Source organism: Cryphonectria parasitica (genome assembly GCF_011745365.1).
Source record: "Cryphonectria parasitica EP155 unplaced genomic scaffold M406scaffold_1, whole genome shotgun sequence".
NCBI lineage: Eukaryota > Fungi > Ascomycota > Sordariomycetes > Diaporthales > Cryphonectriaceae > Cryphonectria > Cryphonectria parasitica.
In genome coordinates this window covers 925,973-947,008 of record NW_024468909.1, presented here as the reverse complement: position 1 = coordinate 947,008, position 21,036 = coordinate 925,973, and the positions used below count along the sequence as shown (strand labels likewise).

Sequence of the window (21,036 nt, the reverse complement as noted above, 5' to 3'; positions counted from 1 at the left end):
GACTGGAGGGTGTAGAAAGAGAGAGACAGAGGAAGCAAGGGAGGTTGTTCACCCTGGAGCTTGTTGACAAAAGAACCAAGCCTGGTGGACTTGTGGTTACCGACATCTTCCCTTTTCTTCAATTGAAGCTGGGCTAAGAGAAAAAATAAGTTCAAGACAGTAGTGTCGCTAAAAAATTTATGCTGCATTGGCGGCTACACTGCCCCTCCCCCACACTACTTGAGGTACATAGTGCCTACTGTAAGTAGGCCAAGCTAGGGTACATAGTCCATACCCTGTTGGGCCGTACCTGGCAGGAATCTAAATTGTTAGTCGACCCCTCCGCCCCCCCCCCCCTCTCTCAGCCGGGGAAAAAAAGAAAGAGATGAAAAGGGAAATAATAATATGAATAAAAACAAAAAGACAAAAGACTGTAAAAACATGAATTGTTGTGGTCACAGCCCGCAGTCAATCCCAGCCCTTCTCACCACTGATAGCACCTTCTTCATTGCAGAGACTCCTCAAGATGAGTCCTTCTGGACAATCTTGAAAAATATCTGCAAGGGGAAGAGAAACAAGAAGAAAACCTCCAATAAGCCAGCAAGCCCTGGCGGGTTGGTTTACAGCTCTGTTATCCCATGTTCGCCCATCAACAACCACCACCATCACCACAGGTACAATGAGCAGCCCAGGCCCGAACCCCTATCCATCTCCCACTCAGCTCAAACCCACCCTCACCTCCCTCGCCACAGCCGCCCACATCCTCGACGGCTTCGCCCACCGCAACAAGAACCAGCACCGCGCCACGGCCTGGTGGCCCGCTTTCAACATGCTCCGCCGGAACCTCCACAAGCTCACCTCCGACCTGGAAGATGCCGTGCAGCAAGCCGAGTTCCTTTTGTCTTCTTCATCATCTTCCTTCTCGCTCGCGCCCAGCAGCAGTAATAACAAGAAGAAGCGGCAAAAGGGTTTAGTGGTGCCACCACCACCACTAGCAGCAGCCGTCGCCGCCAGGCAACCTGCGCTGGACAGGGTGGTGGAGAGGGCTGTGTGGGTTCGTGATGTGCTCGTCACGAGATGCTATGGGTAAGTTGTGTGGTTGCCTTCAAGAATCCTTCATCTCCAGTCAGTTGTACATCTTGCTAACCACACCAACCACCCACCTCCAGAGCATTCACCCAGCTCACAGCCGACAGGCAATTCGCCCAGCTAGGCCTACTCCTCCTAGGCGTGCTCGCCCAGATCCAAGCTGCCATCCAGCTCTTCATCCCCCCACCAAAGCAGGAGGAAGAAGAGACAAGGGCTACTGAGGAGCCGGCAAGACCAGCCGCCGTCATTGCGCACGGATCCGCTGAGGGGATCGGTACTTCTGGTGGCAGCGATCAGTTAGATCTCGGCGTTGCCGTGTCGAGGGACGAAATGAGTGGTGGCGGTGGTGGTGGTAGGGATGACGACGTCGATAGTCATGATACGCGACAGGATATTGAGCAGCGCTCGTCGCCGGTACCTAGACAGCCTCTGATGGATGAGGTGAGCGAGGCAGGGAGAGGAGGGGGCAAGAGCAGGAAGCAAAAGAGGTCGAGAATAGATGATGGCTCGGCAAGGACGAACAGAGAGGGGAGGGAGCCGCCGCGGCGGACGCAGTCTCCTCCTGCTGTTGTGGAAGCGATGGAGGTGAAAAAGGCTCAGAAGAAGAGGAAGAAGAAAGGCGGTGATGAGTTCGACGATCTCTTCAGCTCACTCATGTAAACATAAATATGTATGGTAAAATAGGCCAGAAATGATACCCCCAGCAACGCACACAGGCTTGCCTCATTACTGTCCATGAATCTAGTTCATTTTATTGGCGTATTGATACATCAAAAGAAAAGAAAAAAACATGATAGAGGCACTGGGTGGTTACAACACAGATCGGTAGACAAGCGAAGCTGACACTCACTACGAGCTGGTAATATGAGAAGTGACTTATTATGACAACCTCAATCAAGACAAATACAATCTCTGGTAATATTCATCCTCCCCGCCCCATTCAGTCCAAAATCCACCTTCCTTTGCCTACCCTTCAAAAGTCCCTGCGTCCCTGTTTTACCACGCCCTCCCTGACCTTGCGAGAGAGTATTCAACAGTGGCAGTGTGTCAGTGAAGGTGATTTAGAAGATGCAAAAACAAAAAACCAGTCCAAAAGCGCCTCTTCTAATCAAGAAATTACTCGGGTCTGTCCTCTATCTTGAATGCGATCCGGCCATGACCTCAAACATCCTAGAGTGTGAACCGCCTGCCAGGGACGACCGAGGAGTGGTTTCATCCCCTCCCCTCTCTTAAGCCACCACTCTATCGTACCGCCAGATGCGGGCACGCATGTCGCCAGAGCCGGTGGCAAAGTACTGGCCGCTCGGGCTGGGGGCCACGGAGATGACAGAGTTCTTGTGGCCTTGAAGCATGACCTGGGTATTACCGGTTCTGGGGTCCCAGAACTGCACGCCACGGTCCTTGGAACCAGACATGACCCACTGCGCATCAGGTGTAAGAGCAACGCTCAGCACGAAGTCCTGTAAGTGCAGCTGTTAGCAAAATTCTTGGACCTGCAAGTTTCAAGTGTGCAGAAGGGGAGTTTGATTTGCTTACCCGGTGACCCTCAAAGGTCTTGACGCATCGTCCTCCCTTGGGGCCCGACAGCCCGCCCTGACGGGAAGAGCTGAGCTCCCACATCTTGATCGTCCTGTCCAGACTGCCGCTGACAAGGTCCTTGCCGCTAGGGGAGAATGCAACACTGTACACGCTATCCTTGTGGCCATCAGGGCCTTCCAGGCGCTCGACGAGATGACCAGACTGGATGTTCCAGACGCGGACGCTCTTGTCCAGAGAGCCGGCTGCGACAAGAGTGCAATCAGGAGAGATGGCAACAGTAGTGACACCATCCTCGATGGTCAGTGTCAGGATGCTGCTGGAGGTCTCTATGTCCCAGAGCCTGACGGTCCTGTCACCGCTTCCCGACGCGATGGTACGGCCGTCCCGAGAAAAGTCCAAGCTATAGATATCCTGCTCGTGGCCGGAGAAGGTGTTCCTGATCGTGCGAGACTGGATATCCCAGACCTTTGGAGAGCGTCAGCACACACACAGACACAAAGACACACAGGTCGTCCTCCCTGGGGATACTCACCCGAATTAACTTATCCTCGGCGCCGGTAGCCAGATATTTGCCGTCAGGGCTGAAGCAGACGCTCCTAATGTACAAGTCGCCTCCAGTATCGGCGCTGTCGTCCTGTAACACGCAGACCTTCTCACCGGAGATGATATCATAGATCTGGGCGGACTTGTTGCAACCGGTGGCCACATACTTGCCATCCATGCTGAAACGGACGCAGCACACAACGCTCTCGTGAGCCAGGGTGTGGACCAGATCGACGTCGAGAATGCGGGGAACGGATGGGTTGAAGATGACAAACCAGTCATCTCTGGCCTTCTTGTGCTGTGCGGGCAGTCGCTCGACATCCAGATCTCCCAGGGCATTGGTGGGAGGATGGTGCGGCTGGGCCATCCTGGCGTGGTCTGGAGTCGGGTGCGTGCCGACCTGAGGAGACTGGCCTGGACCTCCCGGGCCCGGGTACGGGATGGGAGTGTTGATCTGAGGCGTAGCAGGGCCACCTGCAGGAGGCCGGCCGACTCCGCGCTTACCGGGGCCGGGGCTGGCGGTGCTCTGTGGAGGCTGGGAAGGGAAACCGCCGGGGGCGGGGCCCTGGGCATATTGCGGCTGGAAGGGAGGCGCCTGCGCTGGTGGGGGAGGAGGGGGCGGAGGGCCCTGGAGTCCCGGGGGCGGCTGTGGCATCTGGTGTGGAGGAGCCTGCTGGTCCTGTGGTGGAGGAGGAGGCGGGATGGGACCGCCCTGGCCGCCCTGACCAGACATGATGGCGCTGAAGGCATTGGTGCCCATGCCGATAGCCGGGGGAGGGGCCTGAGGAGGGCCAGCGTGTGGAGGAGGGCCGACCATAGCGCCCTGAGGAGCACCGCCGCGGGCCTGTTCGAGCTGTCGGCGAAGATGGGTAACCTCTTCTTCGAACCTGTCCACCACGAGCTGTCAGCGACACGTCTGCGGCAAGGTAGATAAGGCTGAACGGGTTGAGTGATGATATACTTTTGCTTCAGGGCCATATGGGTCTGCTCCATGGCATAGACCTTCTCCCGGACGAGCTGCATCTCGTTTACCTGCGTCTGGACTGTTTTCGAGCTTGTTAGTAACCGCGCAGGACGGAAAACGTATGCAGAGAGGTTTTTTTTTTTTTGGTTTTCTTTTAATGAAGAGGCGCCGCGAGGCACGGTGGTTGGTTGATGCTCACTTTGGTGCTCGTAGTTCTCGGACTGACGAAGCTGGCTCTCGAACTCGGATCGGACCTGGTCGAGCAGCTCGTTCAGGCGGGCGGCTCCGTTGACCCCTGGAGGAGCACCTCCCATGCCACGATGGCCTGGGTACATAGACATTGTTGCGGCGCGGCAAAGGACTGTTTTGTTGACTACCCGTGGGTCCTTGGAGCGTTTCTCGGGCGGCACGCGACGCTAAGTTGGATTAAGAGTGTATTGAAGGTGAAATGATTCTCGTCAGGAAAAAGACTCAGATCGCCCGTCGCTGTGCGTGCAATTCCAGTCAGGTGTGGTTAGAAATGAGGCTTGGAGGGGGTGAGGGCGTCGAGCCGTGGACGGTTGCGGCTGGGGAAAGAATCTGTCTGGGCTGGCGCGATCAGCACGATCAGGCTGCTCGGCCCTGGAGCTTGGAGCTTCAGCGCCGGCGGTGCAGTGGTCCGCGGAGGGACAAGTAGGAACGCGATGTGGCGTGCGACGGAGAGTGTCGGGAGACCTGGATGGTAGCTGCTGAGAGACGATTGAGACTGTATTGTGGGGAGCGCGGGGTGGGAGATCGTGGGAAGGGAGAGAGGGAAAATAAGGAGGAGCAGAAACAGAGAAAGAAGCGCGAGGTGGAAAAGTAGCCTAAACAGCGGCCGAGAAGAGCAGAGCACAGAGCACGATTGAGCTAAGACTGGCAAACTCCCCTTTCCCTCCTCCCTCTGAAGATGGGGCTAGAGGGGGTTCCACCGGCGGACACAACCCTGGTCGACGCCAGAAGTTACTACCATTCCCGATCCGGGCTAGTGAGCAGTTTGGGGATCCCTGAGCGGGTGGCCCTGGCCCCCCCCCCCTGCCCCAAGGTGGTGCCAAGTCTGCCAGGGTACACACGGGCTTGGGTCCCTGGGGTCCCTACTGTGTGTCTATGGCACTATCGGTACATGTAGCGACCGAAGGGGCCAGGGTACTTCAGCTCGACCGAACGTGCTGCCCCTTCACTGCCGACATGAATTAGTGTTTCTATCGTTGGTCCCATGTGCCTGTCCGGTAGACTGTACAGTACAATCAGTACATACACGTAGTACTATCTGTATACTGCGTAGTATATAGGACTGGTGACTCCATTATAGGTTCGTAACACGACATATACGAATATACAGAAGGAAGAGAAAAGAGAGAAAAAGGCCTAATCACCGTCTGAATAAATCTGACATTCTTGCTGGTTGTGCCGTTTCAAGGCTGTTCGTTGTTACGAGGGCAATCGCTGGGGATGGGATGATCGGCTGCCGCCGCTTCTCAGTTCTATAGTGTGCACGTACTATATCATATGGGTCTATGTACATAGTATCTCTTAAAAGAGATTGGGCTGAAATTTGGAGTCTGTCCGTGCCGCATTAGTCCAGACAGCCTAGACTTGGTTTTCCATCACGCATGTGTCTCGAAAGCGGCTCTACGTCCGAGACAAGCGATGCCATTACACCAAAGTCGATACAGCAGCAACATACTAAGAAAAAGAGAAGAGGAAGAGGAAGAAAAAAATCCAGAGCTACAACACGGTCAGTCAGTCACCCACACAGACACTCAGCTTGAATAGTTGAGTGGGAGTGGAGATGGTTTGGGTGTCAGGGCGGAACATGGACGCCACCACTGAGACCACATAATAAGGCAGATGAGAAAGAAAGTGCTGGCCCAGTCTCGCCTATTGATGCCGGCTCCCGCTATCACCTGCAACTTCCCAAGAGACGATCGCAGGGGAGAAGAGCAGGATTAGACGGCGGACAAGTCAGCGAACAAATAGTTTCGGGTGTGAGGCGTCTTACGTCCATCCAGTCTGGTCCGCATGAGAAAAGAAGAATGATCAGTGTTTCCCATGCATGCATGCAGGCAGGTCGGCGGCTGGGGCTGGATTGGATGTCGTTCACCCATCCCCAGCCTCCCCACACAAGCCGGTCAGCTAGGCAAAAGGCCTCACTCACAGGTGTACCGTGTACCAGTGAGACTGATACGGTATACGGTAACCGCCTGCGTACTGCATACGAGATACTCTTATGGTATGTAGTACTGTAGAAAGCAGGGTGGGCCGGAGCCTCACTCTTGCTTGCATTGGCTTCTGTGAGTGGCGTGAGAGCGTTGCGGGATGTTGCAGAAAGAGAGAGGCAGGTACAACCTCCGATCCGTGCGCCCGCACAGCCTAATACAGTACATGGTACACGTATGTGGTACAACGGCGTCTGCCGGCCCCCCTCACCCCACCACCCTCCCTCTCACTCTCCCCATCGACTCCAACACTACATACTGTGTGTGCTATGTACCAATATGTAATGAAATACTCATAGAATGTACACATTACACTACACTGGCATTACAGCGTATACTATGTACATATGCACCATACCCCAGCAACGGCGCATGCAGGTGTGGTGGGTAAACGGAGGATGAGATGGTAACATTGCCGTGAAACATGATAGACTACCGCCACATGCAAACACACACAAGTCTCCCCTGTTGCACACCTCGTCTCTTTTGTATACAGATCAAGGTGTCCAGGTACTGTGGTCACCATCTTCCTCTACTTCTCGGGTCCCAGCGGCAGCCTGTGAGACACGCCATATCAGCCCGCTAACGCTGTTCACGAAAATGACAAAATCACCAAGACTACCTTTTTCTCGCAAGTACCCTGGTACTGCTACGTAAGTACTCCGTCAATAAGGTCAGTTAGGTTACTCTAGTGTACAATGGTCACTTCCTCAGGCTCCTTCCTGCCTGCATGCATCGATTTCTTCTTTCCTGCCGGTCAGGGCAACCCACCACAGGCTCTTTCCCCCTCAACCACTCAGATCGCCACAGGCCGTCGTCAGACAACAACGATTCTTTCCGAGTTGGATTGGCTCAGTTGCAAATAATAACGATACCACCCACAACCAGATCTCTCCTGCAGCCCCCATGGACTGAGCCATCATTCGATCGTTCATTCGTTCACGCCTGATCGACAGCCGTCAGGGTCAACATGCATAGCACACCGATTCACTCCTCAATCGCCCTGGGCTGAAGCGTTGAGGTTGTCGTTGTACCAACAAGGCTGCAAGCGAGTCTTCAGGATGCTTGGTAGAGGGGAAGAGTACTGCTCTGGACCTTGTCCAGGGGCTCGGGTTTGCTTGTCACAGGTGCAGCCATGGTACGCCGAGCCCAGAACACGCATGGCTCGGCCCGAGCAGTGGCGTCCCGACTAGAGAGCCTCCTCCTCGTCCTCCTCTTCCTTTTCTCTCTCTCTCTCTCTTCCTCTCCATACCATACAATTTTAACATCCTACCGAGGGTTGAGAAACGCCGTTCCAATCTCAGATGATCTTGATACTCTTGTCTAATTGCCCTGCTCATAGCACATGGAATTGAGATAGATACTTCAGACATTACTTGGAGCAGACGCTGCAGTGCCCAGAAGACAGAGATTTATTGCTAAGTGGTGTTGGGGGTATCAAAAGCCATATCTATGTTCGCCTTACGCCTTGCTCATGTTGTTTGGACAGAGAAATAAGCTTTTCCTTGATATCGCTGTCCATCACACCCGACATGTGCAATGTTCGACCACCATCTCTCTCCAGCCAGTCACAAAGAAGATCCCGAGAGCTGCACTGTTGCTGGTAGGGGGCGATCGGATGTCGTGTTGAGCCCAGGAACACGTGCCATTGCATACGCCTCGGCCCTTTCCCCGTCCTGTTATTCTTGCTTGTCGGACGGGTCGCAACTGGAGCCGATGCAGCATGTTATGGTCGATGTCTCCCGGCACGAGTCTCCGTTTTGCGTCTTATGGCCTGACTCGATCACGTATACCGCATCATCGCACGGCTGGAAGAATGACGGCGCTTTAATCAGGTTCATGTCCCCTCTGCCCGTGTAACAGTCAAGTCAGCAATCGTGTTTTGTGTAGGAGACCCACAGGAGCTTGGTGTCTTTCGCTTACCTCGCCTCGTTGATACAGGCTCCGTTGCCGTCATCCTGGCCTTCAGGGCATTGTCCGTTGTTCAGTTCTCGCAGATCGAGATTGCAACCGACAACCATGCCGTCCTCCACGCAGCCACAGACTATCGGGACGGTGTAGCCAGTGCTGTCCAGACTGTTGTCAGCGAGTGTATGCCATATGAGAGGGTGGGCAAGGAAGGATATAGACATGATAGACTGCTTACATGTAGCTGACGTCGAAACATGGCCCGTCCGCTGGGCCGAAGGTGGCCTCAATCAGGCCCTCGTGGCCACTCCATGCCGGAAACCTAGCCTCGTTGACTTGAACGTTTCCGCCCCAGCCGATCGGTACCTGGAACGACGTCAGGAGGCCTGGTTCGAGAACCCTGTCCCCTTCCGCGCTTGGGCTCGCCTTAGGACTGCCGTGGTTGTCCAGGATCCGGAGGTGGATGCTCGAGTGGTGTCTATTCACCACCGAGATCTGGTAGGGATAGGCACCTTCGACGCCGACAGCACCTAGGTCAGCGGTGGTGGCAGCAGCAGCACCAATAATGGCTGCCAAGAGAAAAAAGAAAAAGAGGGAAATGCGGGGGGCTGATGTTGGCATCATGATGAAAGGCGCAGCGTCGTTCGTCCGTTCGGGTATGTTGTGAGGTAGGCTGGTAGATCTGGTCTCGGCCTCGAGATTGATGGATTGGAAGTGTTGTATGTTGTGAAGGATGTCCTAAGAATCTGTGATGTTGTCTTCTGGGAGGGGAGGAGCCCTTCCTATTTATATTTGATGTGGGAGGCCAGATCAATAACAAGATCCCCCTTATTTACATGTGAAGTTTGCCATTTATTCATGTGATTGAACGCACCAAGACGCATCGTTACCAGGACCGAGCAGCGACCTCGTGTTCTCAACACAAGAACACCACTGTATAACGAAAGATCAACCGATTATTTTGATCATCACAATGGTATCGTCGCAATCTAGGCACATCTCGACCCTCCTCGGTGTGATACCGGACGACAGACAAACATGCCTGATCCAAAAATAGCTCGGCGCCAGCAACAACCTGGACACAAAGTCCACGCGGCGATCACATGGAAATGAGCTTCATATTATTAGTATGCACACGGAAGAGTCTGGACGCCCTCTAGTGGCCTTTTTCACGTAGTTACAACACATGCATGGCACGGTGCGGCACTTGGAATGGCGGCGCCTTCAAGACTCATCTGTATACATCATATGCAAAGTATGCTTCTTCCTCTACGTGTCATATCGGACTAACTCGTAAAGCAACTAGTCCTCAGAATGGCATGTGGGCGTACACTGACTTTGCCAATCAGCTCATCATCGTTCAGATCCATTTCCTTCTCTGGCCTTCTTCCTTGTCAAGGGTGTAGGTCAGCGTTGTGATTGTGGCCCAGCCCACTCTCAACAAAAATTGCTATGACGACGCGAGCTGGTCAATCAATACTCTACTGATTACTCATAGGTCATTGAGGGGATGTTGACAACTGACATCATTGTTTGGGTAAGGCAATAACTTCTAAACGTAATCGTCGTTGATTCTAAGAGATCTGGACATATGTTGGCAAATCATATGTAAAAGTTCTTTATGTTGTCGAGCTAACATGTGAACAGCCATGCGGAGAAACAAAAGTGTAAAAAGATCTGCCCTAATTCAAGAAGTAAGTAATGAACCGCACATGTCAAGTATGTACCAGCACCAAGGCTCACGATCTTATCCCTCAGATGCCAATTCTGCAACACAACAGGACCGGACGATCACCATAAATGTGAACATGAGAATGATCCTTTTTTTCTTGAAGTGCAATCTCACGGCTTCTTCCTAGGTTGTGTCACCTCCCACAGTATCACAGGTGTCAAGGACAAGGCCGTTGTCGAGCGTTCCGCTGCTCCAAACAGACCCTGAGCTGCAGATGGCCAGAGTGGTGACAGTACTGAAGTTCTTTCTTCACTTGAAGTTCTCGAGAAGACCTATGAGAACTGGAATATGGGAAATAAGACATTCAGGTTTCCAGTCATAATGAGTACACCGAAATGACGACCATTCCCAGTGCGAGCAGGGAAAGATGTGGTCTAATTATATACAACGTCGCAGGGAATATTAAATCTCGCAAATACTATCATCAATTGTATTCTTTGAAAGAACAAGGGAAAGAAAAGAAAAACACCGCGGCCTTCAAAGTATTTGTTCAACAGTCTGTAGGAAAGAGACTCAACTCAGTCAATCCTATGCAACTCACCTTAGGAAAAGTTCTTTTATAAGTCGCTCTCACGATACTCTCACCCCACTACTATTAGTTCTTTGATCAAGAATATTATTGAGGCTGTGAGATTAAGCCCCCATTGCATATAGACTCTCTTCTGGCACAGTTTTTCAAGTCAAGTATAGAGTGTAATTATCTCTTCTCTACCAGGGCAAGAAGAAGAAGGCTTATAGTCCGTAACGGTGCAGAGAGTGAGAGACTCAGTCTCATTCTGTACCTAGGTAAGCTACACACCCATGGGCGACATTAGGCAATGAGGAAGATTAACACCTGCACCACTCTAACCATGGATCAACTTATATAATAAACAATCAGTATTAGGAATCAGCATCTACCAAAAAATAAAAATAAAAATTGAGTACCATGAAGCCACCAGGCTATGCAAACGTCAACGTGATTATTCGAGCCTTCCTACCTTTCGTGATAACTGCAAGTTTTAGGATCTCTTCTCTCTCTCTCTCTCTCTCTCTCTCTGTGTGTGTGTGTGTGTGTATGTGTGTCTGTGTGTGTCTGTCTCTCTCTCTGTCTCTTTATGCATATGAACTCCCATCCATCAATCTGTCTTGAGTTCCGATCAAAGAACACCACACCAGAGCACACAAAGTACAGTCTTGACATCTTGAATCATAGAAATAGGATACTTTACCTCCGCCCTCTGTCTGGTACATCGGCGAACCGTATTCCCCTCCGCGTCGGCGGTACACGCACCGTATCATCGTCATCACTATCCTCCTCGTCCCCTCCAGCGCCTCCGCCCACGCCGAGGGCCGCCTCCCTGCGTCGCCTCTCCGCGGGTGTCTCAGTGTCTTCTCCAGCTCCGCTGCCCCGTCCCTCGAGGCCGTCGAGTACAGCCAGCCGCCTGCGCCGCTCGACGGCCGTCTCGGGGACGTCGTTGCTCGGGGCATCCGCATCATGACTGGTGTGGGCCACCACCTCCTCGTCCTCGTCGTCGCTGTCGGAACGTTGGCGCTGCGTAACCGAAGATGGGGCGCCTGAGCTGTCGGAGGGAGACTGTCGCTGGAGTAGCGGCATGAGGCTCTTGCCGACAGAGGAGGAGCTGGAGCCGGGGGCGGCCTCGACGCGGCTGGAAGGGACGTCGGCGGCGGGTCGCGGTGCGGAGATGGTCTTTCCGCGAACGGACTTTGGCACGGCTGCCTCTTCGACCGGTGCTCCGGGTGGCGGGTCCTCCTTGGCGAGCGTCTTGACCCTCTCGGGCGCGTTGGACTGGTCCACAATCTCCCTCCGCGTGCGCGAGTCAAGCTTCTGCATCTCCCTGATGAAGTCCTCCTTTGTCATGCGCTGGCCAACGCCGCCGATGGTGAAGCGGATGTGTCGATCATCATTCTGCTGCGCCTCAGCCAGGTTCTTCTTCTTGGCCGGCTTCTGCGCGGCGCCTTCACCACCCGCAGAAGCAGCAGCAGCTCCGGCACGCCCGCTGAGGGTTTCCACCCAGGTAGGCCTCCTGCCAGCTGTGTTCGTCATCTTGGGTCTCCCCTCGTCTCCTCCGCCTGCTGCGCCGCCGCCGCCGCCTCCCGACGACTCGCCTGGTTTGGGCTTCACCAGCCCGCCCATACCCATGTACTTCAGCCCCTGTGTCAGCTGGCTCGGTTGGCCCTCGTGCCTCTGCGGCGGCGGCAGCTCGTATTTCTTGACGACCTCGCCGTCCTCGTCCTCGACAATTATGGTATTGCCGAACTGGTAAGCGCGGGCAGGCTCGTGTCTACGGTCCGACATCTGCTTCTCCTTGCGCTTCTGCATCTCCTCGTCGCGCCAGTGGCCCAGTCGCTTTTTCAGCCCGTCATAGGTCCACTGCGATGTGCCGCCTTCCATCTTGAGCTTCTGCTTCAGGTCTTCGAGGTGGTGCTCCTGGCGGTGCTCGTCCGAGGCCTCCATTGCCACCACATCGCCGTCCTCGTTCTCGACGATGATGTGGTCACCCTCGTCGTATACCTCGATGGCTGGAGATGCCTGTGCGTGTCGCTCCTCGGGCGATTCTTGCAGTCGATCCTTCATCTCCTGCTCGAATGCCTCCTGCGCGTCATCCCGGGCCCTCTCCTCGGCGGTCTGGCTCTCCCGACGTGCTGCGCGCTTCTCGGGGTCCTCTGGGGCTGAGATCCTTCTGGCATCGGGGAATGACGCATTCTTTTCATCCGTTGGCGACTGACTGTCTCGCGGCGACATCGAGGTCAGCTCGCTCTGGCTTCGTCTCTGTGGGAAGATGGCCGACTGGCTGACTGGACCACCAGGGCCGACTCCATCATCCCACTTCTTCCTCCGCCGGCGGCTGACAATGGAGGACGCGCGGCTCCCCTGCTTGCTGGGCTGATCCTCCTCCCTTACACGCCTCAGGAAGTTGCCTGGGTAGCCAACGGGCGGGAGAGTACCTGGGGGGTATTCGGGCATCTTGAGATCATCCCCGTCCGTATCTGACATGGTCTTTGCCTGTGATCTAGACTGCGACGAGATCCTCGGGAGCCGGTTCATCCAGGTGGGGCCGTCCTCGGGTGCTGTCGTGTAGGACATGGTGATGGTCAGGGTGTTGATGCGCTTGCCAAGTGTGAAGACCGCTACTGAAGAGCCGTGGACGATGATGGACGAGATGACCATAAAGGTGACAATAGGCCAGACCAGCGTGTACAGGACGTAGTTGGGCTGGCTCGGGTCCGTCGGCACAGTTCCCTCGGGCACGGGGTCGTTGTGCTCTAGCTCTCCTCGGGCCAGCATGGCCACAAAGATGGCACCGACACCAATAGGGCCGAAGTGGCCGGCAAACAAGGCCTCGCGCCAGGTCTTGATGTCAGGGATCAAAGGTTTTAGGGCCATCATGATGGGAATGCGGCGGAAGAAGATGACAAAGAGGGCGATGATGACAAGCTTCCAGGCCGTGAGCCCGAGGTCCGAGTTGTTGTACTGCTCCCAGGGAATGATGGTGCCAAAGTAGACAAAGTAGGCCAGGTTGAGCAGCAGGTCGATCACGTTGGAGACGTGGGACTCCTCGGTCTTGTTCGTAAACCAACCATCGTTGGAGAACCCCACGCCGCACGCGAAGCCTACGAGCAGGTCGTCGACGCCGAGGATGCTTCCTGACCCTGCACACCAGAGGGCCAGCACGAAATAAAAGACGAGAAAGCTCTCGCGGTCGATGAGGTCGCGCTTCTCGGCATACTTGATACCGTGTCTGGCAAGATAGCCAATCATGAAGCCGTAGACTGCGCCAAAGATGCACTCGTAGAGGATGGTAAAACAGATCCAGTGGTACGTGACCTCCTTGGCTGACAGTTTGTCCTGGATCAGGTACAGCGAGAGGTAGACGAAAGGAAAGGCCATGCCGTCGTTGCAGCCAGACTCGGCGGACAAGAGATCCCTCAAGTGCTTGGGCACGCGCTTAGCGAACTTGCCCTTGCCGACGACCGAGGATGCCAGGACGGGATCGGTGGCGGTAACGCAGGCGGCGACGACCAGGCTCTGCAGCCAGCTCAGGGGCGGGACCATCCACCAGACGACGAGGCTGGTGATGAGCCAGCCATAGGTCATGACGGGCACGAGCAGGAAGACGACCGACTTCCAGTGCTTCTCCATGTAGAACTTGGGCAGCTCGACACCCACGGCGAAGCACTGCACGACGAGGACCAGGCGGGAGAACTCGATGGTGGTGATGTCTGCATTGCCCCACGACATGGGGTTGATCAGGTTGGCGGCGTGAGGCCCGAAGATGACGCCGCACAGGGTGGCCACCGTAGCCTCGCCAATGTATGCACGCTCCTTGATGACGGAGGAGCAGAGCATGAACAGGGAGGTGAAGCCACCGAGGATGATGTAGACCAGGTGCGGCTTGGTGATAGACAGGTGGTCCCAAGCCATGATCGGCGACGCAGGCGATGGTTTATTAGGCCACCGATAAGAGAATCAAAGAGGGGATTATCCGATGTTGTTGGTGTTGTTGTCGTCGTCGTCGGCGGCGGCGTCGAGGTTCTTTTGTGATTCAAGTCTGGGCCACTTCCTCCTCTTCGATCTCGTTCTCGTCCCCTTTCCTTCAACCAAGGAAGCCTGACAGAACTCTGGTGGAGTGGGACGGTGAGCCTCGCGATGGGCTTGTGACTCCCCAGTCGATCGATCGTGGGCCAAGTCCAGAAGCCTGTCGATACATTAAAGGTGTAAATGGGAATCGTCAGACCTGTATGAAGAGGGATCAAATTCGAGGTGCCAACGCAGTCCACTTTGACCGGATGAGCCGAGTACAAACAATATGGGCGATCCGGGGTGTATTTTTTTTTCAGGTGGCTGACTCGGGGGATGAGCTACTCCAGGACATCATTGAAGACCACTTTCAGCTTGTTTGCAGTAACGGCAGCAGCAGCAGCAGCAGCAGCAGAGGAATTGCCAAAGGGCATGCCAAGAAGAAAGGGGGAAAGGGAAATAATGACAATTGGTCTGCTCAAGGGAACAGCAGCAATGATGAGTGAATTGGTAACCAAGCTGTGTCTCTCTTCCCCCTTTGAGAAAGCTCTGGACAAAACAACAGGAACTTGATGACGGCACCAACCGAGATAAGATAGAGTTGGGGGAGAAAAAAAAACTAACATAGAAGAATGGTTCAATCCTCTACTATAGATCTGCGCCAGGACAAGAAAGAAGAGGAAAAAAGGAACAAAAAAAAAGTAGAAACCCGCCAGCACTGACTGGCCAGCCAAGGCGCCTCAGCACACAATCCTCGGGGGCCACGGGTGGATTAGCACAGTGGGGCTGTTACGCCTTGCGCCACGGCCCACAGGCGATAACTTTAGGGGAAAACTCCCTGAACCGGGCACTAAGTCGCCCCCACCATGACCGCCATTTTAGTACCATGGAATAATGTACTGTACTATGAATGTACAGGCGGGTCGAGCAGCAAAGATCGCGTTCAAAGGCCCATCATCCGCACTTTTGTTTTCTCCTGAGACATATAAATCGGCACCTCTTTTCGAGGTTAAGGAAAAGTGATTATCATGAAGAGTTCCTCAAGTTGCGGTCTGCAGTTTCTGATCATCCGGCAAGGTGCAGGAGGCACTATGGCTGCCCAGTTGGTTGTGCCACACGCAGTACGTAGTATTGACATGTAATGGTGCTATGGTCAAAACGACTGGACCAGCCAAGCAGTCTGTTGCCCTGGAAAATTCTACCAATTGTCGAAGACGTGCATTGCACGCCATCGGAGTAAATATGCACATGGTACAACCTGCAGCGTCTCTGGAGGAGGTCCAAACGAGCAGAGAAACCTCCATCTTGGCGCCCAAAGTATGTCTCAGCCTGCAGACACTTAGCATGTGCACAACGTAGCACTGCGGCTCTCATCTCAGGCGCGAGGGGTCAACCATCTCCCTCTTGATCACGTCGTCGTCGATCACCTCCGTGGCTATTCCAAGACCGTAGACCTGCGGCGGCCCCCAAGTGATAACGAGGCGTCAAGCCCTCGAATCTCTTGAAGCCGGTATCCCGTGGCTGTTATCACACAGCATTCGCACGCAGCTGCAGCAGAGACATGATCCTTTCAGGCTGGACACCCGTAGATCAGGGTGCTCTGGTTTGCTCGCCTACAGCGCCTGCGTCTGAAAACAGTATTTATTGTTGTTCTTGCTCATTATGCCGTCTCTGTTTCCCCGCGGGCCCACACCACAAGGCCTACAGCAGATCGACAAACGACAACGTCACAGATGGGGATCCAACTCCACACACCGGGTCCCGGACGCCGCCTGCTCCACTCTTCCCAAGGAGGCCGAACCGCCGATGCGAGCCCCCCCTTCTGATGACTGATGCCGTGCTTTCCAAGCCTCTGGGCGTGGCTTGGCGGTCAGCGAGCAAGAGGCTGACGATGAAGGCAACTTCTCGCCAAGTGTGCCCAGCATGATTAGTTGGAAGCATATACAGGCAGAAACCCGATGTACCATGTAAAAACAGAGAAGTGCGGCATGCCTGAATCTCGTGACCTTGGGACATCGTACACTACTATGCAAAACGTTATACAATGGTAGGACTTCCTTCTGGCAGCTCTAGAGTATTCCAGACGTGGGGTGCAACGGATCAGCAATGCGGGGGATCGGCTGCTAGCTGGCTCTAAGCTCAGCCAAACCTCAACCTCGAACCGGGTGTCATACAAAATTGCATAAGATAGCGTTCTTCCAGAGGGGAATGGTCGATTGCCAGATGCGGTCGGGTGTGGCTTGAACTCGAGATCCGTTTGGCTGGTCTGCTGTCAGGTGTGTACAACCACTGCCAATGTTTGCTAAACGTCACATCGCATGTTGGGTGCAGCTTGTATCTTTCTTGGCTATTCAAAGAGCTGCCTTGGAGAGATAAGGCAAGGCTGGGCTGAAGTCGGGGTGGCAGGAGCAAGACTGACTCCGTGCTCTAGAATGGGGGATGTGAAAGTGAATGCAAATGGAGAATATTCAGGGAAATGACCTATTCAAGGGATACAGTTGATAACGAGTGCCAAGGGAGCCACAGGGTTAGGGTTGGCATGGCATGGCCTAGAGTGGGGCTGTGGGGGTCTCAATACGGCTTATCTAATCTATGGACGCGTCAATCAGTAAGACGCGACTTTCACTTCTGCCAAACCAAAATGAGTGACCACCTTAACAGGAAGTCAGTGAACTGACTAGCCCCTGCGCCCCCAGCAATCAGGATTTCAGCACCAGCAACAAACCACAGTCTCCCTTCACCTGGTGCTGTATGACTGCTGGTACCACCAGCTCAGTTTGCCTTCCATCCCTGAGTTGGCGGAGGATATCCAGCAACACATGTCTCTGGCCACGAGCACAATCAAATGCACCACGACATAGTGCACTGCTGCTCTGTCCTCCATATCGACCGTGTCTTCACCTTCATCCTCTTCCTCGCTACCAACCTCTATCCGCCATCATGAGCATGTTTAAGCGTGCCAATGCCACCTATGAGGCCAAGAACAGTGGCGGTGGCAGCAGCAGGAGCAGCAGCAACAGCACCCATATTCACAAGGCAGCCCCGCCACATGTGTCTTTGGCAAAGCAGCTATTCCCCTCAAGCAGCCCGTCCCAGATACAACATGTCGACATCAGAGACCAGCTTCAGAAGCGCCCAGGGCCCTCTTTTGGCCGCTCAAGACCGAGCCAGTCCTCTGAACCTGTTCAGCCACCCCTGCGACCGCGGTCCTCGAATTCATCTCAGCCAGACCAACAACATCTGCAGTCCATCAATCACTCAGCTGGCAGCAAGCAGTTTGCCTCCCTTTACCGCAACAACGAGAACTCGTTCAAGCAGGAGCCAGACCTCGTAGATCTCACAGCCGATGAGGACGTCAAGGTTTCGAAGACGAAAAAGTCTGTTGCGAACGTCGAGTTCTTTGATGACGACTTCAGTAGTGACGAGGATCTGGATCTGGATTACCAGTGTCCCTCCACCCTACCCGCCCCACTACCACGGGTCGCGTCGTCGAGGACCGGCACTGATGTCCCTGCCGACAACGCCAGCACAGTATCTTGGTCGCAGTCGTCGCCCTCTCACTACCAAGCCGCTCAGTCCATCTCCCAGTCCACTGCTTCGCAGGCATCATCCAAACGTTCGGCGCCCGAGAATGGCTTACGGGCAGCCCAGCCGATCGCAAAGAAGCGGTTCCTGCCGAAGGAATACCAGGAGTACGGGAAGGCCAGAGAGGGATTAGTCCCAGCATCTGTCTCCCCTGCGATACAACCCACTTCCAAGAAGGGGCCGCTTGCATTTGACATGACGCCCGAGGATGTCAGAGCTCAGCAGAAGCGGCTCAAAGACAAGACCAAAAAAGCCATTCCCAATACGACAGAGACGCCTCCTGAGCTACCTGCTGAGGAGATACAACAGCAGCCTGTGACAAGCCACACCGTCAAGCAGTCAGCTATTGCGCTCAGCAACGAACAGGAAGTGGTCAAGGAGCTTGTTTGTGATAGTGGCAAGAGCGTCTTCTTCACCGGCCCTGCCGGCACGGGAAAGTCGGTATTGATGAGAGCCATCATCGCACAACTCAAGAGAAAGTTCGTCAGGGACTCGGAGCGTCTTGCTGTCACGGCCTCAACGGGCCTGGCAGCCTGCAATATTGGCGGCATGACGCTGCACAGCTTTGCTGGGATCGGCTTGGGCAAAGACGACGTTGCCACCCTGGTCAAGAAGATTCGGCGAAACCCAAAGGCAAAGAATCGGTGGCTGAAGACCAAAGTGCTAGTGATCGATGAGATTTCCATGGTCGATGGTGAACTCTTTGACAAGTTGTCCCAAATCGGGCGCACCCTCCGCAACAATGGTCGGCCGTGGGGTGGTATACAACTGGTCATCACCGGAGATTTCTTTCAGCTGCCTCCTGTCCCGGACCAAGATCGCCGCGACTCTCGAGACGTCAGGTTTGCATTCGAGGCCGCCACTTGGAACACTTCTATAGACCACACCATCGGCCTGACAGAAGTGTTCCGTCAGAAGGATCCGGGTAAGACTTTCAGACCAGGGCTACCACTACTTGTCCCCGCATCTTCTTCCCCTACACCGAGCATCTGCTGATATCCGTCTCTAGCTTTTGCCCACATGCTCAATGAGATGCGCCTCGGTCGCATCAGCGATGACACCGTCCGTGCTTTCAAAGCCCTAGCACGGCCCCTACAGCTCAAGGACGGCCTCGAGGTTACTGAACTGTACGTGGCCTTACCCCTGGGTCGTGTTGTCCCGTGTGCTAACAACCTCATTCCAGGTTCCCTACCAGGTCAGAGGTCGAAAATTCCAATCAAAGAAGACTCAAGGACCTGCCTGGCGAGATGCAAAGATATGATGCCCTGGACAGCGGGGATCCCGCGATTCGCGAGAGATTACTGGCAAATATGATGGCTCCCAAGACCATCACGCTCAAGAAAGGCGCCCAGGTCATGCTCATCAAGAATCTAGATGATACGCTCGTCAATGGATCATTGGGCACCGTGGTTGGGTTCTCGACAGAGAGCGCGTTCGAGATCAATGGTGCCGGTGATAATTCGAGTGACGCCGGAGACGACCTGGATCCTAATGTTCGGAGGCGGCTTGCTATGTTTAGCAGAGAGCTTGAAAAGAGTGCAGGTCCCGAAAAGAAGTTGTGGCCGATAGTGGCATTCCACGGAGTCGACGGCACAGCCAGGATCATGCTTTGCATCTCGGAGACGTGGAAAGTCGAGACACCCACGGGCGAGGTGCAGGCGTCTCGTGAGCAGCTGCCGCTTATCCTGGCCTGGGCTCTTTCGATCCACAAGGCCCAAGGGCAGACTCTCGCGCGGGTTAAGGTGGACCTGGGCAAGGTCTTCGAGAAGGGCCAGGCTTATGTCGCCCTCAGCCGAGCAGTTACACAGCAGGGATTGCAGGTCTTGCGCTTCGACAAGCAGAAGGTGATGGCACACCCTCGAGTCGTGACATTCTACGAAAAGCTGTACAGCGCAGAGTCAGCCCTGAAGCCGAAAAAGAAGAAGGCCGTCAATGCATCCATCACAGGCTTTGCGACCACGACGGCGTCGAGACCGCAGGCGAAGAAGAAGCCGTCGTACATGGACGACCTAGACGACGATGAGGAGGCCATGGCATCTTATGCGTAAGAATGCAAGACTTTGTAAGAAACAACGTCACGCTGCGACGAAGATGTTATTGAAGAGGCGTTCCATGGGTCGTGGGTAGAGGAGTTTCTGAGCATACATCAAGGGTTCCCGCAAGGATTAATCAAGCTTTTGGTCCATCTGCGCGCATTCTCGTCCCATTTATCTTGTTTTTTTTTTGCGGCGCGAAACCATCGGATAAAGAAAAGTATGTGACAGTGGGCGTGTGCCACGGGAACTTGGTGTATCGGACCTGCTTTCAGATCATAGCCACTCAAATTACCACCAGTCCAGTCATTCTGTCTGTCTAGTATATGCTCAAGGTATGCGTTCTAGAAAATTCTCAAGCTCTCAAGAGGCGCTAGCTTTACCTCTACTGATAGAAGTCGAATCTGCGTTTCCGCAAAACTTCGTCCTCGGCATAATTACCATGCAACAGACGATAGCGTCTGCAAAATGAAAGGGGAAGAAAAAGCGACAATGGTTTTCTAAATTGGTTAGGTACGTTTTGTCAGCAGCAAATGCAGAACAACGAACATAATGTTTAGGGCAGGGTCGAGTTGCCGTGCGCTACTTCCTGCAGTGGCCTCCTCTGCTAGCTCGCTTATCGATAAAGAAAGAGAGGAAAAAAGTGTATACTGTAGCTCCCACGACAAAACGGCAAACGACAATTGCTGCTGCTGCGGTGCTGCGGATCATCAACCAGCGCCAGCCCACTTCAACCTCGTCTTTCCCTATCCACGTCTCCACTTTGTCCTAAACAACTTACAACTTCTCACGCTCACAATCCCCCTCCATTTGTCGCCTGCGCATAGTTGTACGCGTGAGGATTGCCCAATCCATAAGTCTCCCATCATGGCTTCGAACGGCGACTCGTGGACCGGCCAGATGAT

The 21,036-nt window shown here is 54.2% G+C and overlaps 4 protein-coding genes across 4 annotated transcripts; 2 read left to right on the top strand and 2 right to left on the bottom strand.

The window, feature by feature from the left end:
• Positions 1–658: 658 nt before the first annotated feature.
• Positions 659–1,728, top strand: M406DRAFT_325168 (uncharacterized protein; the record flags this gene model as incomplete). The annotated part of the gene is made up of 2 exons (XM_040919953.1): positions 659–1,065; positions 1,149–1,728. 2 exons carry the CDS (start codon positions 659–661, stop codon positions 1,726–1,728), a joined length of 987 nt encoding a protein of 328 aa, XP_040780635.1.
• Positions 1,729–8,030: 6,302 nt separating this feature from the next.
• Positions 8,031–8,883, bottom strand: M406DRAFT_325166 (uncharacterized protein; the record flags this gene model as incomplete). Its single annotated transcript, XM_040919952.1, has 3 exons — positions 8,031–8,199; positions 8,275–8,427; positions 8,498–8,883. The coding sequence occupies 3 exons, from the start codon at positions 8,881–8,883 to the stop codon at positions 8,031–8,033; spliced, it is 708 nt and encodes a 235-aa protein (XP_040780634.1).
• A 2,006-nt stretch (positions 8,884–10,889) lies between these two features.
• Positions 10,890–14,417, bottom strand: M406DRAFT_270639 (uncharacterized protein; the record flags this gene model as incomplete). Its single annotated transcript, XM_040918086.1, has 2 exons — positions 10,890–12,514; positions 12,635–14,417. 2 exons carry the CDS (start codon positions 14,415–14,417, stop codon positions 11,199–11,201), a joined length of 3,099 nt encoding a protein of 1,032 aa, XP_040780633.1. The 3' UTR covers positions 10,890–11,198.
• A 3,036-nt stretch (positions 14,418–17,453) lies between these two features.
• Positions 17,454–20,146, top strand: M406DRAFT_325164 (uncharacterized protein; the record flags this gene model as incomplete). Its single annotated transcript, XM_040919951.1, has 3 exons — positions 17,454–18,486; positions 19,108–19,225; positions 20,071–20,146. 3 exons carry the CDS (start codon positions 17,454–17,456, stop codon positions 20,144–20,146), a joined length of 1,227 nt encoding a protein of 408 aa, XP_040780632.1.
• Between the last annotated feature and the right edge of the window lie 890 nt (positions 20,147–21,036).